A 16,888-nucleotide genomic window follows, 5' to 3' on the forward strand; every position below is an offset into this window, starting at 1 on the left:
TTGGAAAGACCAGAATTGACTGCTCTGGAACAGCCCTTCAGCAGCTTTATAATGAATTAGGAAAGCAAACATTACTTAATATGAGACTTCCTGGGCAATGGCTTTGATGTGTTATTTTAAAACTAAATTACTCTTATTGCAGAAATTTAAGTTGCTATTAGGAAGAATAATACTGAAGGTGCTAGGTAAACACAGGTCTGTTAAAATTGGCCAAAACAGAATACTTTTACTATTTTTTTCCTCAAAAAACCATTCACTGCCATCTCAGTGTCCATTCCATTTGGTGATCCTGAGCAGTGCTGGCAGGGCAGTGAGCCCTAGCAGCGTTCTGAAGATGAATTTCTGATGGAGACATGGATCCTCCACCACCCTCGTGTGAAACACTCCCAGCTGCATGTGTGTGTTGCCTGCCAAAGCCAGGTGCTCCCACGTGTGCTCAGTGTCACAGCCACATGCCCACCAAGCAGGTGCCAGCTTTAGGAGCTAGAGGTGGTATTTGCTCCTTCTGGAAACACAAGGACACCTCAGTCCCACGCTGCTGGCAGTTAGGGAAGAAAAGCCCATTTCCCTCTGTATGGAGAGGGCTGTTGCAGACTGCCATCTCTGTCAATCTCAGACCTTCATGGGCTGAAGCCAGAGGGTCTCTGTTAGAGACAGCTGTCATGTTTTCAGTTCTAGGGACAGCTTGTATTGTTGAGGACTTCATTGTACTTAAAATAGCAAGAACGCCCCATGTCATTATGTGTGCTCTTCCTGCTTGTCTTGCTTTTCCCTTCTATTTAGTCTCGTGTCAAAAGTGTGTCTGAAGTGTGTTTGATTTAATACCAGGTTGACTGAAATGGGAATAAATTATTGCTGCTGTTGCTGGTTGTCAGCTCAGCCTTCTCTTCCTGCAAAGCGTATTGCATTCCTGATTTCCCATTGTTTTTCATTTATGTTCCTGTGGTTTTATCCTGGTACTCGCTGCAGACTCGCAGATTTCAGCTCGGCAGCCAGATCAATCAAGCAGTGGGTGTCCTGGTCAGCATCTGCATGGAGTGGAGGTGACAGGCCCAGCTCACAAACAGAGGGGCTGGGCTGTCCTTCGGAGCAGGTCCTGGCTGGCACTGCAGGCGCCCAGCGCTTGGTGGGAAAGGCCAGGCAGTGCCAGGAGCCACAGCTTCTCTCTGAAGTCAATGAACAGGTTCAGTCCTGGTGATTTGTTCTTTGTAGTCTGTTGCTGGCAATGAATGTCCTGGTGAAGGTGCTACTGCTTGGCAAGGCTGAAATGAGAGACACAGGTCTAATGTTGCACAAATGGCTTTGCATTAGGTACTGCAAGAAAAAAACAACCCACAAGTACAGTGGGATGGGTGATGTGATGTTGATTTACTCTCAGTTTTTTGCTGTCTGCTCTAGCTCTCTGCCTGTCCCGTTGCTAGCAGAATATTTATTCTGTTTTCTCTTCTCCTTGTAGAAAATTTTACTACATCACTCTGCTGAGAGACCCCGTGTCTCGTTACCTCAGCGAGTGGCGTCACGTCCAGCGAGGAGCTACTTGGAAAACCTCCTTGCACATGTGTGATGGCAGGACACCAACTCCTGAAGAGCTGCCCTCGTGCTACGAGGGCACGGACTGGTCGGGCTGCACGCTGCAGGAGTTCATGGATTGCCCCTACAACCTGGCCAACAACCGCCAGGTGAGGATGTTGGCCGACCTGAGCCTAGTAGGCTGCTACAACATGTCCTTCATCCCAGAGAACAAGCGAGCGCAGATCCTGCTGGAGAGCGCCAAAAAAAACCTCAAAGACATGGCCTTCTTCGGCCTGACAGAGTTCCAGAGAAAGACTCAGTACCTGTTTGAGAGGACTTTCAACCTGAAGTTCATCCGGCCCTTCATGCAGTACAACAGCACGCGGGCGGGCGGCGTGGAGGTGGACAACGACACCATCCGCAGGATCGAGGAGCTCAATGACTTGGACATGCAGCTCTATGACTATGCAAAGGACCTCTTCCAACAGCGCTACCAGTACAAACGGCAGCTGGAGAGGATGGAGCAGAGGATAAAGAACCGGGAGGAGAGGCTCCTCCACCGGTCCAACGAAGCGCTTCCCAAGGAAGAGACCGAAGAGCAAGGACGTTTGCCCACTGAGGACTACATGAGCCATATTATAGAGAAGTGGTAGCCTAGGCAGACTTTTATATTAATGATATTCTAGGGTTTCCATATAAGAGATCGTGGAAGTAAAAATTACAAAAAAAACCAAAAAAAAACAAAAAAAAACCCAAAAAAAAAACCTGACAAAAAATATTTTATTTAAAAGCAAGTCTGTAAAACAGAAGATAGATTGCTTCCTTAAGCATAGGGTCTTTTTACTGTTTCTTACAAGACCGATGAGATTCTTAAAAAAATCAATAAATACATAAAAATAAAAAAAGGGTCAACATTCTAATGCAGAGACAAAAAATGCACAAATGCAGTTACCCATGCGTAAGGCCAAATACAGAAGAATGTTTCTTATCCTCACGATTTTAACACAAACGGCAGAAGTAGGATTTTCAAAAATCTCTTTATCCCCTGAGCCTAAAGATACATAATCAAAAAACAAGGAAACAGAGGTTTTCTTTTGTGGGGGAGGTGGGATGGGAATTGCACTGTTTGTCAGTAACTGATAATGGTGACTGAGCTGAGGATGGGCCATCCTGTCAGGCTGGGATCTGAACACACAGGCAGTCACAGCATTTCAGCTGGCAGCCACTGCCAGAAAGTAGAGCACCATAAAAAATAAAAAGAAGAAAACCAGCCAGAGGATGAGAAACATTAAAGCAAATTGACTATGGCCTGGGAAATGTACTTAGCACAGGGGTTCTGATTCATTGCACTGGTATCACATATACATACGCAGCTTCATCAGAAAAAGAATAGGAATTCATACACAAAACTCCCAGCTTTGTTTCCCAGACAGGTCCCAAAACAAGTTAAAAGCCAACCATAGACTCAAACCTGCATTCACATGTTGTCCTGTCAGCTTACACCACTACCACTCAAGCCACTGTCAGTGTTGTGTGTTAGCAGCACACGAAAACCCTATCCTGCATACTACAAAAAAAAAAGGAAGAAAAATTTAATTACTCCTTCATAAATCCACACAAAATTCAGACCCTGCAAATGATAAGTCACTAATGGGAATGTGACGAGGGGGTGATTTTGTTTTGTTTGTTGCTATGTGAAATACTGACCCTGAATAAGCATACAGACCTTCCCTAGCCATATTATTTCAGTTATTTTTACTTGCTTTTATCAAGAGGTAATGGGCATCAGCCTGCTCCCAGTGAAGTCACTAGAACTGATTTAAGTGGGAACAGGATGGGGCTCTCTTCCAGAGCTGTGAAAATTTCTGACTATGGGTCTAAATTAATTATGAGACAGTGCACATTGTCTTTTGGCAGGGTGCCTGTTCTGCAGCCCTTACTTTAAATGAACAAGCTGTGTTCATAAAACTGGAAAGGGGAATCATGGATAGTGTTTTTTTAGTCTCAGACCACTCTCAAAGCAGAACTCTTTCAATGCTGTTTTTTAGGGCCTCATGTAAGTTTAATCCTCCAGTGTGGGGACAGTCTAACCAGGTTCTGCTTACTGACTTTTGAGTCATAGAACAACAATGACTTCTCTAATTCCTCTTTCCACTCACCAAATTAAAATATGGCATATTTTTTTGCTGTTGCAAGCACTTCTTTGTTTGGCTGGAAGCATGGAAATGAAGCAGTTTTTGCCTGGTTCATGTCTCACTCCGTTATTACTCGACCTGTAAGACCTGAACCAGCTATTGTTTAGGGTAAACCCTGAACCAAATAGAATAGGATTTGATTTTCAAAGGCCACATTAACTGCAAATCAAGTTGAAATCACTGGAGAGGCAGAGCGGTGATGCACTTCACTTTAGCATGTCATTTTTACAGCATCCCTTTCCCATCACACAAGTCCACTGACATGCTGCTTGGTTTGGGTTTCAGTTCTTTCTCTGCCTCTGTGCACTGGTTCCAGCAGTTTCAAGTTCAGACTGAGTTTTGTAAAGGAGGGGATTCTGGGGGGATACACTTTGCTTTTGGAGACATTTTTCTCCTGAAGAGCAAAGACAGCTAAAAAACTTGAGAAAACAGAAAGAGTACTTAGGGCTCAAACACAATTCTGTTACAGCGCTGAGCCAAAGTCCACCAGAGTCACAGGGTGCCTTTCCTGTTGATTTCAGGTGGATTCTGGTCAGGTCTGATCCTGCAGAGTGCTCAAGCACACACTCAGCTGTCTGCAGGCACAGCAGGACGTTGTCAGCCCCAGTTTGGCTGGTTCAGTACGTGCTGGTGCTGTCCATGTCTTTAAGGCTGTGCCAGTGCTTCTGCCACAGAATGGCTCCTGCTCCCAGAAATGTGTAGCCTGCCCATAAGCATTTCCTCCTGGGTGAAAACTGGGAAGGAAAAGGAAGCAGTGTTTGGTGGTTGGCTGGGGGAAGAGAAGGTATTACGAGTCCATTTGCTCATCTCTGAATCCCAAGACAGGCAGAAGCTATGTCTGCGAGCTGCCAGCACTTTCACATTTTGCTGTAACCACAGAAAACATCTGTATTTTTAAAATGCAGCTTTGCAGGCTGTTCACCCACAAAACCGGTGCACGAGATACAAAAAACAACTTTTGCACATGCACAGTTCCCACCTTTCCCCAAAATCTTTTCAGGGTGTGTCTGTGTGGTGGATCCATAACGCACAAGGGGTTCCTGCAGCTCATCCCTGCTTGTGTCTCACTGCTGGGGCTGTGGGGATTCACACCAGTATTGTGAGTAGGCTGTGTCTGCCCGAGCTCTTCCTGTCTTACAGGCTCTGAGTAACCAGCTGGGTGTTAATGAATCTGTCTGCAGGGTTGTCTAAATCAGAAGCAGCCTGTGACCTTAGAAGCGTGTCAGTAGAAGACCTTACTCCAACATTTTTTTCGTAATGTATTGCAGTAACAAGCAAAAGGAATGAAATTATATTGAAAACTGTCTTTAGTTAACAGTTTCATTTCAACCACAAAAGGAGGGCTGACCTCAGTACTGAGGCAGAAGTTTCTAGATCTGAATCCTGCACCCATGCAAATGCCTCAGTTTTTCCACCTCTACACTAGGAGTAACAAATTTATGGACTCTAAAAGGTATGAAAAGTATGGGGCACTTTGAAACAGATTCTGAGTAATGGGAATGAACAGAATCACTCAAAAGCCATCCCTCACCCTGACTGGTCTGCTTCTGGCTGTTAATTGATTTGAAGTGCTGTGTACCTGAACATGGGTTGCAGGACATACCTGGCACTGTCTTCTTCCTTTAGTGGGGGCAAGGGAACTTTTTTAACATAATGTGAATGTAGTTTTTTGTGATTTATATGTACCACACTTTGAGGTGGTACTATTTCTTTTCTTTTTAGGACTGATATTTTGATGCTACAATAACATGAAAAGTGTGTGTGTAGTTTTAAAATGAATGAAGAACAACAGCTTTAAGGCACTCTGGCAGAAGTAGTGGCCAGATTGTAGATTCTTGTTCAGTATCTGCCCCTTTCTTCCAAAATGTTTTTGCTGTGACTTCCAGACACACCAAAAGCTTCTTCAGGACATGAAGTGTTTCTTCAGGGGGTCTGTCAGTGCATCGTGATCCAGGTCAGGTTAGGAGAGTGCTGGGAGCAGTGCAGGCAGGACAGTGCAAGATTGGACTTGTCTCTTAGGGACTTGGTGACTTCTTAGGGCTAAGAAGTCAATTTGCCTTTAGTCACCTAAACAGTGTAAACATCACTGCTTGGTGGCTGTTCTTGCTGAAGAAAACATTTTCTTGCTGGTTTGTGTCATCCTAGTTAGCTCTGTTGAAGGAGTTTGCCTCATCCAAGGTTTTCCAGACAGTCAGGTGCCGCCTTGTACCCTATCCAGGTCACAAAATGCAGGATTGACTGGTAAGGCTGCCAGTCCAGGCTATCACAGGGTTCAAAGTCATAAACAAAAAAAATAAGTCATCAAAGGGTCAGTGTGAATTTCTGGCTTGTCTGAATTTCTCCCTTTATGCCCAACATTTTTTAATAAATGAGGAGCACTTCAGTTGATGTTTTTGCACCCCACAGTCCCTTGCTTACAAAACTGGGGTGACAATGAAAGCAGCATAAGGAAGATCCCATAAGGTTTTGAATCCTGTCTCCCAGGGCTGTCCTGTTAGAGCAAAAAAGAGCAGTACAGTTGCTGGGAGTGTGACCAAGGCAGGAGGACTGCCCATGGCTGTACCGTCAGGAGGGTTTCCCTCTGAGCCAGTCAGGTCACTTCAGAGAGCAGCAGGCAGCTCCGGAAGGTGATGATAGCATCACAGCACAGGGCCTGGCCAAGGTTCATGCCTTGGGCTTAAAAGCATCTCCAGTGTCTCTGGGTGTTCAGAGTTACCCAGACCCCACAGACTTCTGCAGAAGCCATCACAAAAAAGGGAGGAATTCATCCCCAACCTGTGCTTAAAGCTGTATTCCCAGAGCTGTAGCTTGGCACGCAGCCGACACTGCCTGCTGGACTCGGCTCACAGGGCTGGCTGTGTTCTCTCTTCGTTCTCTTTTCACTTTCACTAACACCAGCAGCTGATGTTCCAGGGGCAAAGTGAGCATGGCACCCGCTGCCTGAGCTGGGCTGTTCCAAGCCTTTGCAGCACAGGTCAGTGAGCAGCAGCTCGGGTGAGCCAGGGCACACAGTCCCAGGTATCCATGGCTGCTTGTTTTAGCCCATCCACAGGAATTCTGCCCAGGTGAACGCAGCCCTGATGAGCACATGGGTGTTAAAGCCTCTGTCGTCCCAGCTCTGTAACTCTTAGCCATGCAAGCTGAAAAAAAAGAGTCTGTCTCCCCAGAGCCCCACAATTCCCCCTCCCTGTTCTGTTCCCCCACATGTCAGTTCTGGAGACTGGATTGAGAGAGTTGTACTATAATGAATAATTTTATATTCAAAAGGTTTACTGAGCATGATTTGTTTTGTACATATTGGAATATGATTTAATTTATTTTTATTGCCCCTTTTAATCTTTTTTTTTCCATAAGGAGAAGACAAAAATCCCCATCCTCTCTCAATGTGAAGTTCCTGTGTGTTTATGTGTAGTCTGCCAGTCAAACACACAACAGGCAGAGGATTTCTCACCATCCCTCCAGCTATCTGATTTTGGTTTTCATTGTCATTTCCATTCATCTGGGACTTTGCTTATATTGTCTCTTCTTTCCTCTCCGCTGCACAGTCTGCACAGAGCAGGGAGAGGTCAGTGCAGGCAGGATTTTCATTTTCTTCCTCTCCCCTTTCTTGTGTGCTTTACTTACCAAGGAACTCAGTTCCTTCAGGAGTTGTGTGACTGAGGGTAAAAAAATACAACTGTCCCCCCACCTGCCTTCCATTCTCCATGTTGTAGATCAGACAGATTCAGCTTCTCTGAAAGTGATTGTGGCTGGACTCATTCCATTGGGCTGAATGTGTATGGTTTGCACTTTCCCCCCACTTCAGGAACTTAAAAACAACAAAAAAATAAAAGGCAACTGTTTTAACTTGAGCCGAGTAACACTTAAAGCTTTATATATTTATTTATAGCATCTTACAAAAAGTGTTAAAAGGTTTTTTTCTTCCACAAGAAAAATAAAATTTTTAAAAAATCATCTAATTGTTTTTGTCTAGATCAAGGATGAATGTTAGCAGACGAAATAAACCCTAAAACTGAGCATCTGTGGTGTGTGTTGTCCTTGCATTGGCCTTTGATGCTGTTTCAGTGTAATCTGTCTTGCCTGTTTATTACAGAGAGATAAAGCTGCCAGTGCAGCTGATGGAGAATATTTGTTTTCTGCTACAAAAACAGACTCCTGGACAAGAAACATTTAAGCAGAAACTGCAGTCTGTTGGTTCCTATTGTTACATTTGAGCCAACATTACAAAAAGCCCTTAAACCTCATGGAACCTGTCATCTTTTAAAAATTACATTTGATACTGTACAGGCTTCTTAGTTTTCTTTTTCAGAGGCACTGCAACAAGCACATTTGCAGGCAATAAATAGAGGTTGCTACTCCAAATACTGTGGACTAATTAAGATAATTGTTTTTGTTTGTTTCATGCTCAGAAATACTTTGTTCTGTGAAAACATTTCTGCAGCTACTGGGCTGAGCCGTGTCCTGTTTTGCACAGTGGAAGTGAGTTAGGGGTAAGAAGATGGTGATAAAAGTGTTTCACAGCATCCCAAGTGAGAACAGCAAGATATTTATGGAGGTGTACAGAGTAACAGAGCTGTGATTTTACCAAAGCATCACCACAGCTCCCTCTTGGAGAGAGGGAGGGGCTGTGCAGGTGCTGCTGGAGGACTCAGGTGAGGGATGGTGTGAGAGTGGAGCATGGACAGACAACTCTTCAACTAATTAAAGTTGAAAAGAGGGTACACTCATTACAGCACTGGACAAATGGGGAGTAACCTACCGAAGGCATGTGTAAAAAAGTCACAACTCCTGCTCTCTGTTTATCCAAAAAAGGTTTTACATAGTCAGATGGTTTCCAGGATGATTTCTATGATGCCTGTCACACAAACATTAGCTCTCACCTCATATTATAATTAGCTGAGTGTTCATTACAGCGGCACAATTTTCCCCTTTAATTGGGTCAGTGGGCTTCTGGGGAGGAAGCAAGACCTCTTCCTCATGGTAAACTCCTCACCTGTGTCAAGCTGGCAGGACTCCTTAGCCTGCTGGTCCCAGCCCAAACCTCCTCTCACTTTTAGAGGCCAGTGGTATTTATGGCTCCTGCACCCTTACATACTTCATGTGTCACCTGTCATTCCCAGCCTTCTTTCAGTTATGTGATATTGATTCCACCTGTTATCAATCCTTGTTAAGCTCCAGTCACAGTACATGATCTTTGCTAACTACATTTCTGGCTTAACCCCTTGACTTAAGGGAAACACCTGAGATCCCAGTGGGGCTCAGCTGTGAGGGGAGGGGACAGAGAGACAGAGAGTTCAGCTGTGAGGGGAGGGGACAGACAGACAGAGACCTCGGGTCAGTGCTTCTGGCTGTGCTGGTGCCACTGCCCAGGAACTCTCATGTCCTGCTGAGCTGCAGGAGGAATTTCCCTGGGCCAAGCCAAGGTGCAGGCACAGCTCGTCCTGCTGGGTGGGAGCCCCCCTGCTCCTGTTTCAAGGCACTTCTTGTCTCCTCTTTGACCTCTCCAAAAGCCACCAAGATGCTCTGCCATAAGAAGTCTGGGCAGGTAAAATGTTTTAATTTGCACGTGGTGTTCCTACCCCAGCTTTCAAATGGTTCTTGCTCTCCATCCTAGGAGCCTCCAGGAAAAGGAGAGCAGGGAGGATGGAGAGCTAGCAGGTGGAAGGGCGGATTCTGCCATTGCAGAAGGGGAAAGGAGCAGAATGGATGCTTGAAGGAGGGTTAAAAGAAGCAGAGACATTACTGAGGGAATAACCTCTGGAGTTTTGGGGTTTTTTTCTTGGTTACACTGATAACTACTCAGTTTCTTTATTTTTGTGTCGAAAGTGTTCCTGTTTCTGTTCTACCTGGTGATCTTACACTCTCCAGCACTGCCTCTGGGGGATGTGCTGCCTCAGATTAGTTGGAAGTGCCCTCCTTTGCCTCCTGCAAAGGGGGATTTCTTGTTCCCCTAACAATGAACAGCCCCTGGCTGCTCTGCTGCCCCAGGTGACAGCCTGCTCTTCCCGGATGGAAAAGCTGATCCTGACTCTACTGTCTCAGAGGAGGTGGTGCTGAGATCTTGTCAGAGGCTCTTTTGTTTCTCTGGCTCACAAACTCACACAGAGCTGCTTTAACTCTTTCATAACACCTTTAATAACCCTTGTCTGGAGGACAAGGAAAACCAAAGTAAATCTGCTTTAACTCTGTAATGCCAAAGCTTTCCCACACTGATCTTTGGGTCATGCAGGTTCCCTTTTTGCCTTTCTGAGGATCCATGTGTGGGTCCTTGTAATGTCACAGAGCAGAAAGAGGGACGTAGGTCCTTGCAGAGTTAAATGTGTATCCAGAGGTGACTGCATGTTTCTGTGGATTTTGCAAAAGTGGAAAGATATTAGGACAGTCCCAGGCCTTGCAGTTTGTAACGCTTTGTGATGCAGTACTTCAGTGGCACTTAGAGTAGGGATGTAAATAAACTTATACACAGATAAAATAAAATAAAATTATGTTTTTTCTGTAGTTGGAAGTGTCCACGGCTGATTTGGGCACAGCTCCCCTCTTTGCTGCTGGAGGAAACCAACGCACATTCATACATAAGCTCAAAAGAATATATTGTGGACTTAACAGTAAAGCAGTTGGAGTTTTACTATAGCAGTTACTTCATAAACTTCAAATAAAGGGGGTGTAGCCAATGAAATATTCACTAATTGAGCAGTGTTTAATAGATCATTGCTGTGTATCTCTTAAAGCAATCAGAGGTTCAAGTGGGGAAAGCTGCTCCAGCAAGGCCCTGTCTGCTTTAATTGATCTGGGAAGTAGGTGGCTTGGAAAAGAAACCATGCATGTTCAGATTTTGCAAGCTTCTCTGAGCCTAAAATAAGTCTGTGTTTATTGGTCAGACCACACTATAGCACAAGCAGGAGCTTTTGTATGTGATACTGTTTGTTAGGGCTTAGAAATTTTGTCCAACATCAATTTGCTCATTTCTCTCTTTTGGTGATGCTTTCCTCATAGGCTTTTTTTACTCCTGAGTGCTTTCATGTCCCTGCCTTACTCTGGCCCACTGCTACTCCTGCTTCACAGAAGGTTTGTCCCCAGAGATGGAGGGCATGCAGTATCTCAGACAGGATTCTTGTGACCTTCGCACAAGGAACTGCAGAACTGAGATGCTTTTAAATCAACATCCAGCCAACAACACAAGGGAAAAGTGGAATACCTATCCCCTAGGAGCTGGGAATGGATGAGAGGCAGCAGTGCTGTGCAAATGTTTAATGAACTAGATCTTATTTATGTATTTATTTTGTCCTTCCCCACTAATATATTCTATCAGATTGGAATCCAGATGTTTGTGCAATGAATGAGTAATAGTGATAAATAATAAGCATCTAATTCAAGTGGTTTAACAGACTCTGGTTATTACTGGATTGCATTTAAAAGTTCCTTATTGACTTAAACTCCTCAGTTGTGCTGTAAATGGTAAAGAAATTCCACATGGCCTAATCTAGTTAATTCAGGCTGGATACCTGATCCTCAAATGAATATGTGGTAATCACTCATCAGTTTTCTGGCACAGGCAGTGACAACACATGTAAATCATACAGCCTCTGTGAGATGGTAAATAACTTTCCTGTAGAGCCCTTTCCGTGGGCTTGGATTATTAGTGCTGGACATTGTTTTCTGAACAAGAGCTCACAGCCTGATTGGTGAATGCTCGGGTGTTTTGCATCCCCCATCAGCACTGGTTTCTACTCATCATATGTTCTTTTCTTTCCTTCCTATCAAACATTTTGATGCTAAGTGAGAATTTATGAACTGAGCCCAATTAGCCACAACATCACGTGGGCTTTTAAATTTTACTGGGTTAGTGAGTTATCATTCCTTCTGTGTTACTGGCAATGCTAAAGCCATGCTGCTGCTGGAGTCCATTAATGGAGGCTTTGCTCCCTGGCTGGAGAACCTGTGGCTTGGCAAACTGCTGCTGGGAGAGGTGTGCAACCTTCTGGACCCAGGGATCTGCTGCTTGTTAGGTTTTTGCTCGAGTGCCAAGTCATGCAAAGAATTAAGGGTGTGTGGTGTTCTATTTTGAGGGCAGTCTGGCCTTCTGAAACAGCTAAAATGACCAAACTCAGCTGGTTTGGTGGTGAAAACAGACACAGGGGTCCTGTTGGAGGAGAAACATTTTGACAGGAGCAGCCTAGCTGATGTTATCAAGGGACCCTTCATCACAGCTGTTCTGCAGAGCTTTTCATGTGCTTATTCTGAATTCTGTTGTTTTCTTGTGGTTTTTTTTTCTGAATTCTGTCATTTTCTTGTGTTTATTCTGAATTCTGTCGTTTTCTCTCCCCGGGCAAAGCTTGTCAAAGGAAAGTGCAAAACTGAAGTCATGGCTCTCGTGGGCACAGCCTCACCTCCAGCTGTTCGTGTTGCCCTTAGAGAAAGACACCCATAACCCTTTGGAAATGTGTTTAACCTGAGGGCATGCCCAGGCTTTTCTTGGCAGTGTCTCAGTAATTTGGGGTCATTTTGCTGTCTGTGTGCCCCTGTCCTGGTGCGTGGTGTGGCTGTGCCAGGCGGTGCCAGGCCCGAGCATGGCTGCCCTCTCCAGGGAGGGACAACCCCGGGACAAACTGCCAGGACAGCACTGAGACAGGACGAGCCTCAGGGGACAAAACTCTGGCCAAGCTGAGCTTTGTGCTGTGGGTATTTTTGGGGACAGCAATGTCCTCCAGCAGGGCTGGTCTGCCAGCCAAGCTCTGCAGATGTGTGCATGCTGTCTGGGTTTTTATATCTACATTTAAGGACTTTCCCAAGAAAATCAGACCATACACCCGCAGGGACGGTGTGGGGAGGAACAATTACAGCAATAAATAAAGATTTCTGCTGGCATGCCAACCCAACAGGCTTTACTGTCCCTTCAGCAAGGGATCTGCCATTTGTTAGCAACTGCTTGTTAGGGCCTTTCTGCTCGAAGCCTGTTCTTGATTTTGTGTATATTTGACTCATCCTGACAAGAGAAAAGAACTCTATTAGTAGAGGCACTAGCAATTCACAGTGCCTGTAACATCTGTGGCAGGACTGGAATTACAAACCACATCAGCATATTTCTTTTGTTTGGTTGGTTTCTCTCTGTTTGGGAATTTCATTAGCTGTCTCACATTTTTGGTTGTGAGTTATTTTTTCTCTGCTCTCCCATGGCTTCATTTTGAAAAAGATTTGTTTCATCATCCTTCCTCATTCTTTGCAAAGGTGGCCTGCAGGTCTGGGCTGGCCAAAGCCCACAGGAGCTGGCAATGAAAGGATGTGAGGCAGTTGTCTCCTTGGATGGGAAGGTGGTGTGCTCCTTCCAGCCCCTAGCATTCATTTCTTAGGTAGTCCAGAACAGCCTTTAGTGCATTAAAAGCACTCAGGTGCTCCCAAATTTGTTTTTTACTTGTCTGTGGTGTTTCCCCCTCAAGCCTTCTTCTCCTACTGATGTTCTATTTCATTTTTAACAGCACAGACACCTCATGGGATAACTTTGCCTTTAAGGTGTCTGGTGCTTTCTGCACTTCCACATATTCACTTACATGCTTTCAGTAATTAAGGCACAGTTTTCTGTGACTGAAATGATGCTGAAACGTCTGGAAAACTGGAAAGTGAGTGTTGGAGAGGGTGAGCAGAAGGGGATGAAGACAGGCGAGCTGGTAGTCACCAAACTGTCACACTTTTTAAGGGTAGGGTGGAACCCAAAGCTCTTGTGCTGGCAGAGATGATGCTCCAGAATAAAATAAATTGAAAGATCACCTTGATTAACTGCCATTTCTCCTCTCCCTTACTCTATCCTGAGCTCTCTGCCACCTTGATAACCACAGGCATGTCTGACTCGTCAGGCAGCTTCCATTTAATTGTTGAGCATGAGCCAAATTATTCTTCCTGTCATATTTAAGGCCCTTCATATTGTTAAGGGGTAGTGTGGAGCAAAAAAGAATTGCAAATAAATGTGCTTAAAACACTGACCTAGGAGGTCAGTGTGCTTTTTTCATTTGTGTTAGAACTCTATTTTTTCCCCTCATCTGGGGTTTTGATACATAATAAATGCTGCAGGTTTTCATTCATCGTGTTAGTTTGAAGTGTTGCAGCATTTGTGTCCTGGTTCATCAAATGTGCCCTGGTTGTGTCATAAGAACACAGAACACAGTGAGCCCCTGCCTCAGGCCCTGGAACCCAGATCCTGAGGAAGGAGAATTGGTTTTGCCTCCCCGCTGGGCTCTGGCATCATCCATGGTTTTAATGGGAAGGTAAGATGGGAGCTTCTCAGTGTCAGCATTGTAAGGACCTGCAGCCTTGTCTCATTGAGAATGGATAAAAGCTGCCGCTTCTCAGATTTACATTTAATCCCCCAAAAAAGTGAATATTACTAACTTCAAAATATTTTCCTTAAAGTATTTGTGAAACTGGCCTATTTGGGGCATGTAAAAACACAGAATTGCTCCTTAATATTATTGTCATCCCATTTAAATGCCTGGTTACCCTATCATGCTTTCCTTATCTGCAGGGCAGGCAATGAGCCATGATTTTGAAGGGACAATGATTTGATGACACTGATGGGGCTCTCAAACTCCATTAGAATGTATGAATCACAAGTTAATTAGTCATTTTTCCTAATATAGTGAAGTTCTATCTTTAATCCTACAGTTCCTTGTCAGATTTATTATTATCTCCTAATGGACTGCTCTGCCTCTTCCTTCAAAACTTTCTCATGTTATGAGGTAAAGTTTTTATAGGTGTACAAAATACTAGTTTCTATTCTTTGACTAAAAACTTTCCATGGTTATCCTTTATTCTACATAAGTAAAGATTTGAAACTACAGCTTCAGGAGATTCAACAGTTTCCTACTACAAAGTTTCATAGGCAATTAGACCCAGAAAATTATGAGGTCTGATTTGCACTCTAGATAGAGGATAGTAGGGTCTCTTCTCCAGCCACAGAGCTGCCCCAAAAAATACATTTAGGAGCTTCCACTTGGAAAAACTCCTCCACGCTAAGGGTATGTGCAGAGGTTGGGCTCTCTGTGCTGTCAGGAGAATCTGGAGGAGGATGGCCTGGACTTCCTTGGGTGTTGTTGGGAGAGCTGAGCTGAAGTACTGGAAGTCAAATCAAATATGACCTTTCTCTACAAGGTCTCTTAAGGCTAAATTATCCAATTAAGAAATGACACCTACATTATTTTCACTTTTAACCCAATAACCGATGCTTTGTGTCTCACAATGTGAACTTTTTTATCCAATTACACAAAACCACTCAAACCCATGGAGAAGAAGGAGCAGCCTCTGCCCTAAAACCTCCACCTTAGCTTTATATATATTTCTTTATTCTACAACCTTAAACTCTAAGTTTTCCACCCTGTGACATTGCACACTTCTGTTCAAACTCCACACCCACAATCCCAGTTCTGTCATTCCATTTTGGAAGCCTTCTCCACGGCCTCAGGTCCAATGCAGTGTTCTCTTGTGGGTCTGTGCCTTTCAGCACAGAAAGTTTAAAATTCTCAGCATCCAGGGTTCCAACAAGGAGATGCACTGCTTGGATAGATCCGGGGTTCTGTCCATGGGGCTGCCCACTGCTTGCTCTGGTAGGATTGGAGGGGGATTTTCATTTTATAGATGGTTTTTCTTTAAAAGGTGGGATGTCTGAGGGAACTGGAAATCAACTTTGAGTAGCAGCTGCTCTCCGCAGGGAAATCTTCCTTCCAAGTCTGCGAACGCCTCATCTCCCTGTCCTGTGTGCAGTTCAGAAACATGGACCCTCTAAAACAACCGAAACATTTTCTTGGTTTGCATCTCCAGGCCCCATAACCCTGCTGGGAAAGCTAGGCTTGAGGAATGAGCACAAGTATGGTGTAAAAAGTTAACCTTGCCTCTCACTTTGCTGCCAGCAGCAATTTGGCAGGAGGTTTTCTCATTTGGGCAGGGTGGAAGAGGGTTGAGGGTTTGGTTTGGGGTTTTTTTAGATCCTTAGGTAGCAGAGCATTTCCTATACCCTAAGGATGGAAAGCTTATAAGGCTGGTGAAGAATGTGGGTATTTAAATTTTTTATTTTTACATAATTTTGAAATCCTGACATTGAAGGCAACAGATACAGCATAGTTGGACAATTACCCCAAATCCAGCTATCTGTTTTATAAACATTAATTGGTGTGATTTTACTTAAGTTGGTAGAAAGAAACTCGTGGACCAGCTCTTAAAAAGTGCATTTGGGTTGCTTTTCTGCAAGGCAGCAGGAGACCTGAATGACTTCAAGGAAGGTGAATGTTGTTAGTTGGGCAGGGGGTGGGATGTGCCAGGGGACAGTTTGAGGGGAACAAGCTGGAATACCATGCAGAAGAGTTGAGGATGGGAGGAAGGAGAAGGTGGGAGCCTGAGGAAGCTGGGGGCTGCAGCTCTCCCTGTGGATGTGGGTACAAGAGGGCAGCGTGGCTGTGGGAGAGCTGCAGAGGAGAGCTGTTTCATGTATATTACTATATTCTAAATGCCAAACCCTTAAGTTTTCTACCCTGTGATATTGCACACTTTTAATCAAATTACACACCCCTAATTTCAGTGCTATCAATCAATTTTGGAAGCCTTTTCCAAGGCCTCATGTCCAATGCAGTGCTCTCCTGGGGGTCAGAGTCTGTCAGCACACAAAGTCTAAAATTCTCAACATCCAGAACTCCAGCAGAGAAGCGCTAGAAACCAAACTGAGAAACTGGGACAGCCCCAGCAGCAAGAGTTTTAATTGTAAAACTGCAGAAAAATAGATTGTTTCCACGTTTGTTTTTTTTGTTTTTTTTTTTTTTTTTTTTTTGGGAGAATTCAAGCCCACGTGCAGGTAGGGGCTGTTTTCAGCAGTCCTGCTCATTCCTGGCTGCTGACTGAAGGTGAGGGGAGCCAGACCTGGGTTGCTTTTGAATTGCAAATGGAGAGATTGGCCATGAAGCTGCTCTGTTACACAAACTTTGCAGCTACCAGCATGTCCAGCACAGTAATCACTGTACTCAACAGCACGTTCTCCTGCTGCAAGCTTGGTTTGAGTTTTCTATCACAGCGCAGCGTCTTGCAAATGAATCCTTCCCCGCTCCTTTCAAAGCTTGTGTTTTGTTGCCTCTCAGTCAAAATTATCTGCTCCTTTTAATTACCACCTGCTCTACTGTTTGAAACTTGGCACAGCATGCAGTAGTGAA

General features: G+C 44.5%; 1 protein-coding gene across 1 annotated transcript in view; it reads left to right on the top strand.

The window, feature by feature from the left end:
- The window catches only part of HS6ST1 (heparan sulfate 6-O-sulfotransferase 1), a 189,408-nt gene extending 181,682 nt beyond the window's left edge, over positions 1 to 7,726 (top strand). The window contains exon 2 of the mRNA XM_041416267.1: positions 1,457 to 7,726. Coding sequence (XP_041272201.1) covers positions 1,457 to 2,165 — 709 coding nt within the window. The 3' untranslated portion in view covers positions 2,166 to 7,726. The remainder of the gene's footprint in view (positions 1 to 1,456) is intronic.
- The last annotated feature ends 9,162 nt before the right edge of the window (positions 7,727 to 16,888 follow it).

This window comes from Onychostruthus taczanowskii, unplaced genomic scaffold (genome assembly GCF_017590055.1).
Source record: "Onychostruthus taczanowskii isolate IOZ18803 unplaced genomic scaffold, ASM1759005v1 scaffold51, whole genome shotgun sequence".
NCBI lineage: Eukaryota > Metazoa > Chordata > Aves > Passeriformes > Passeridae > Onychostruthus > Onychostruthus taczanowskii.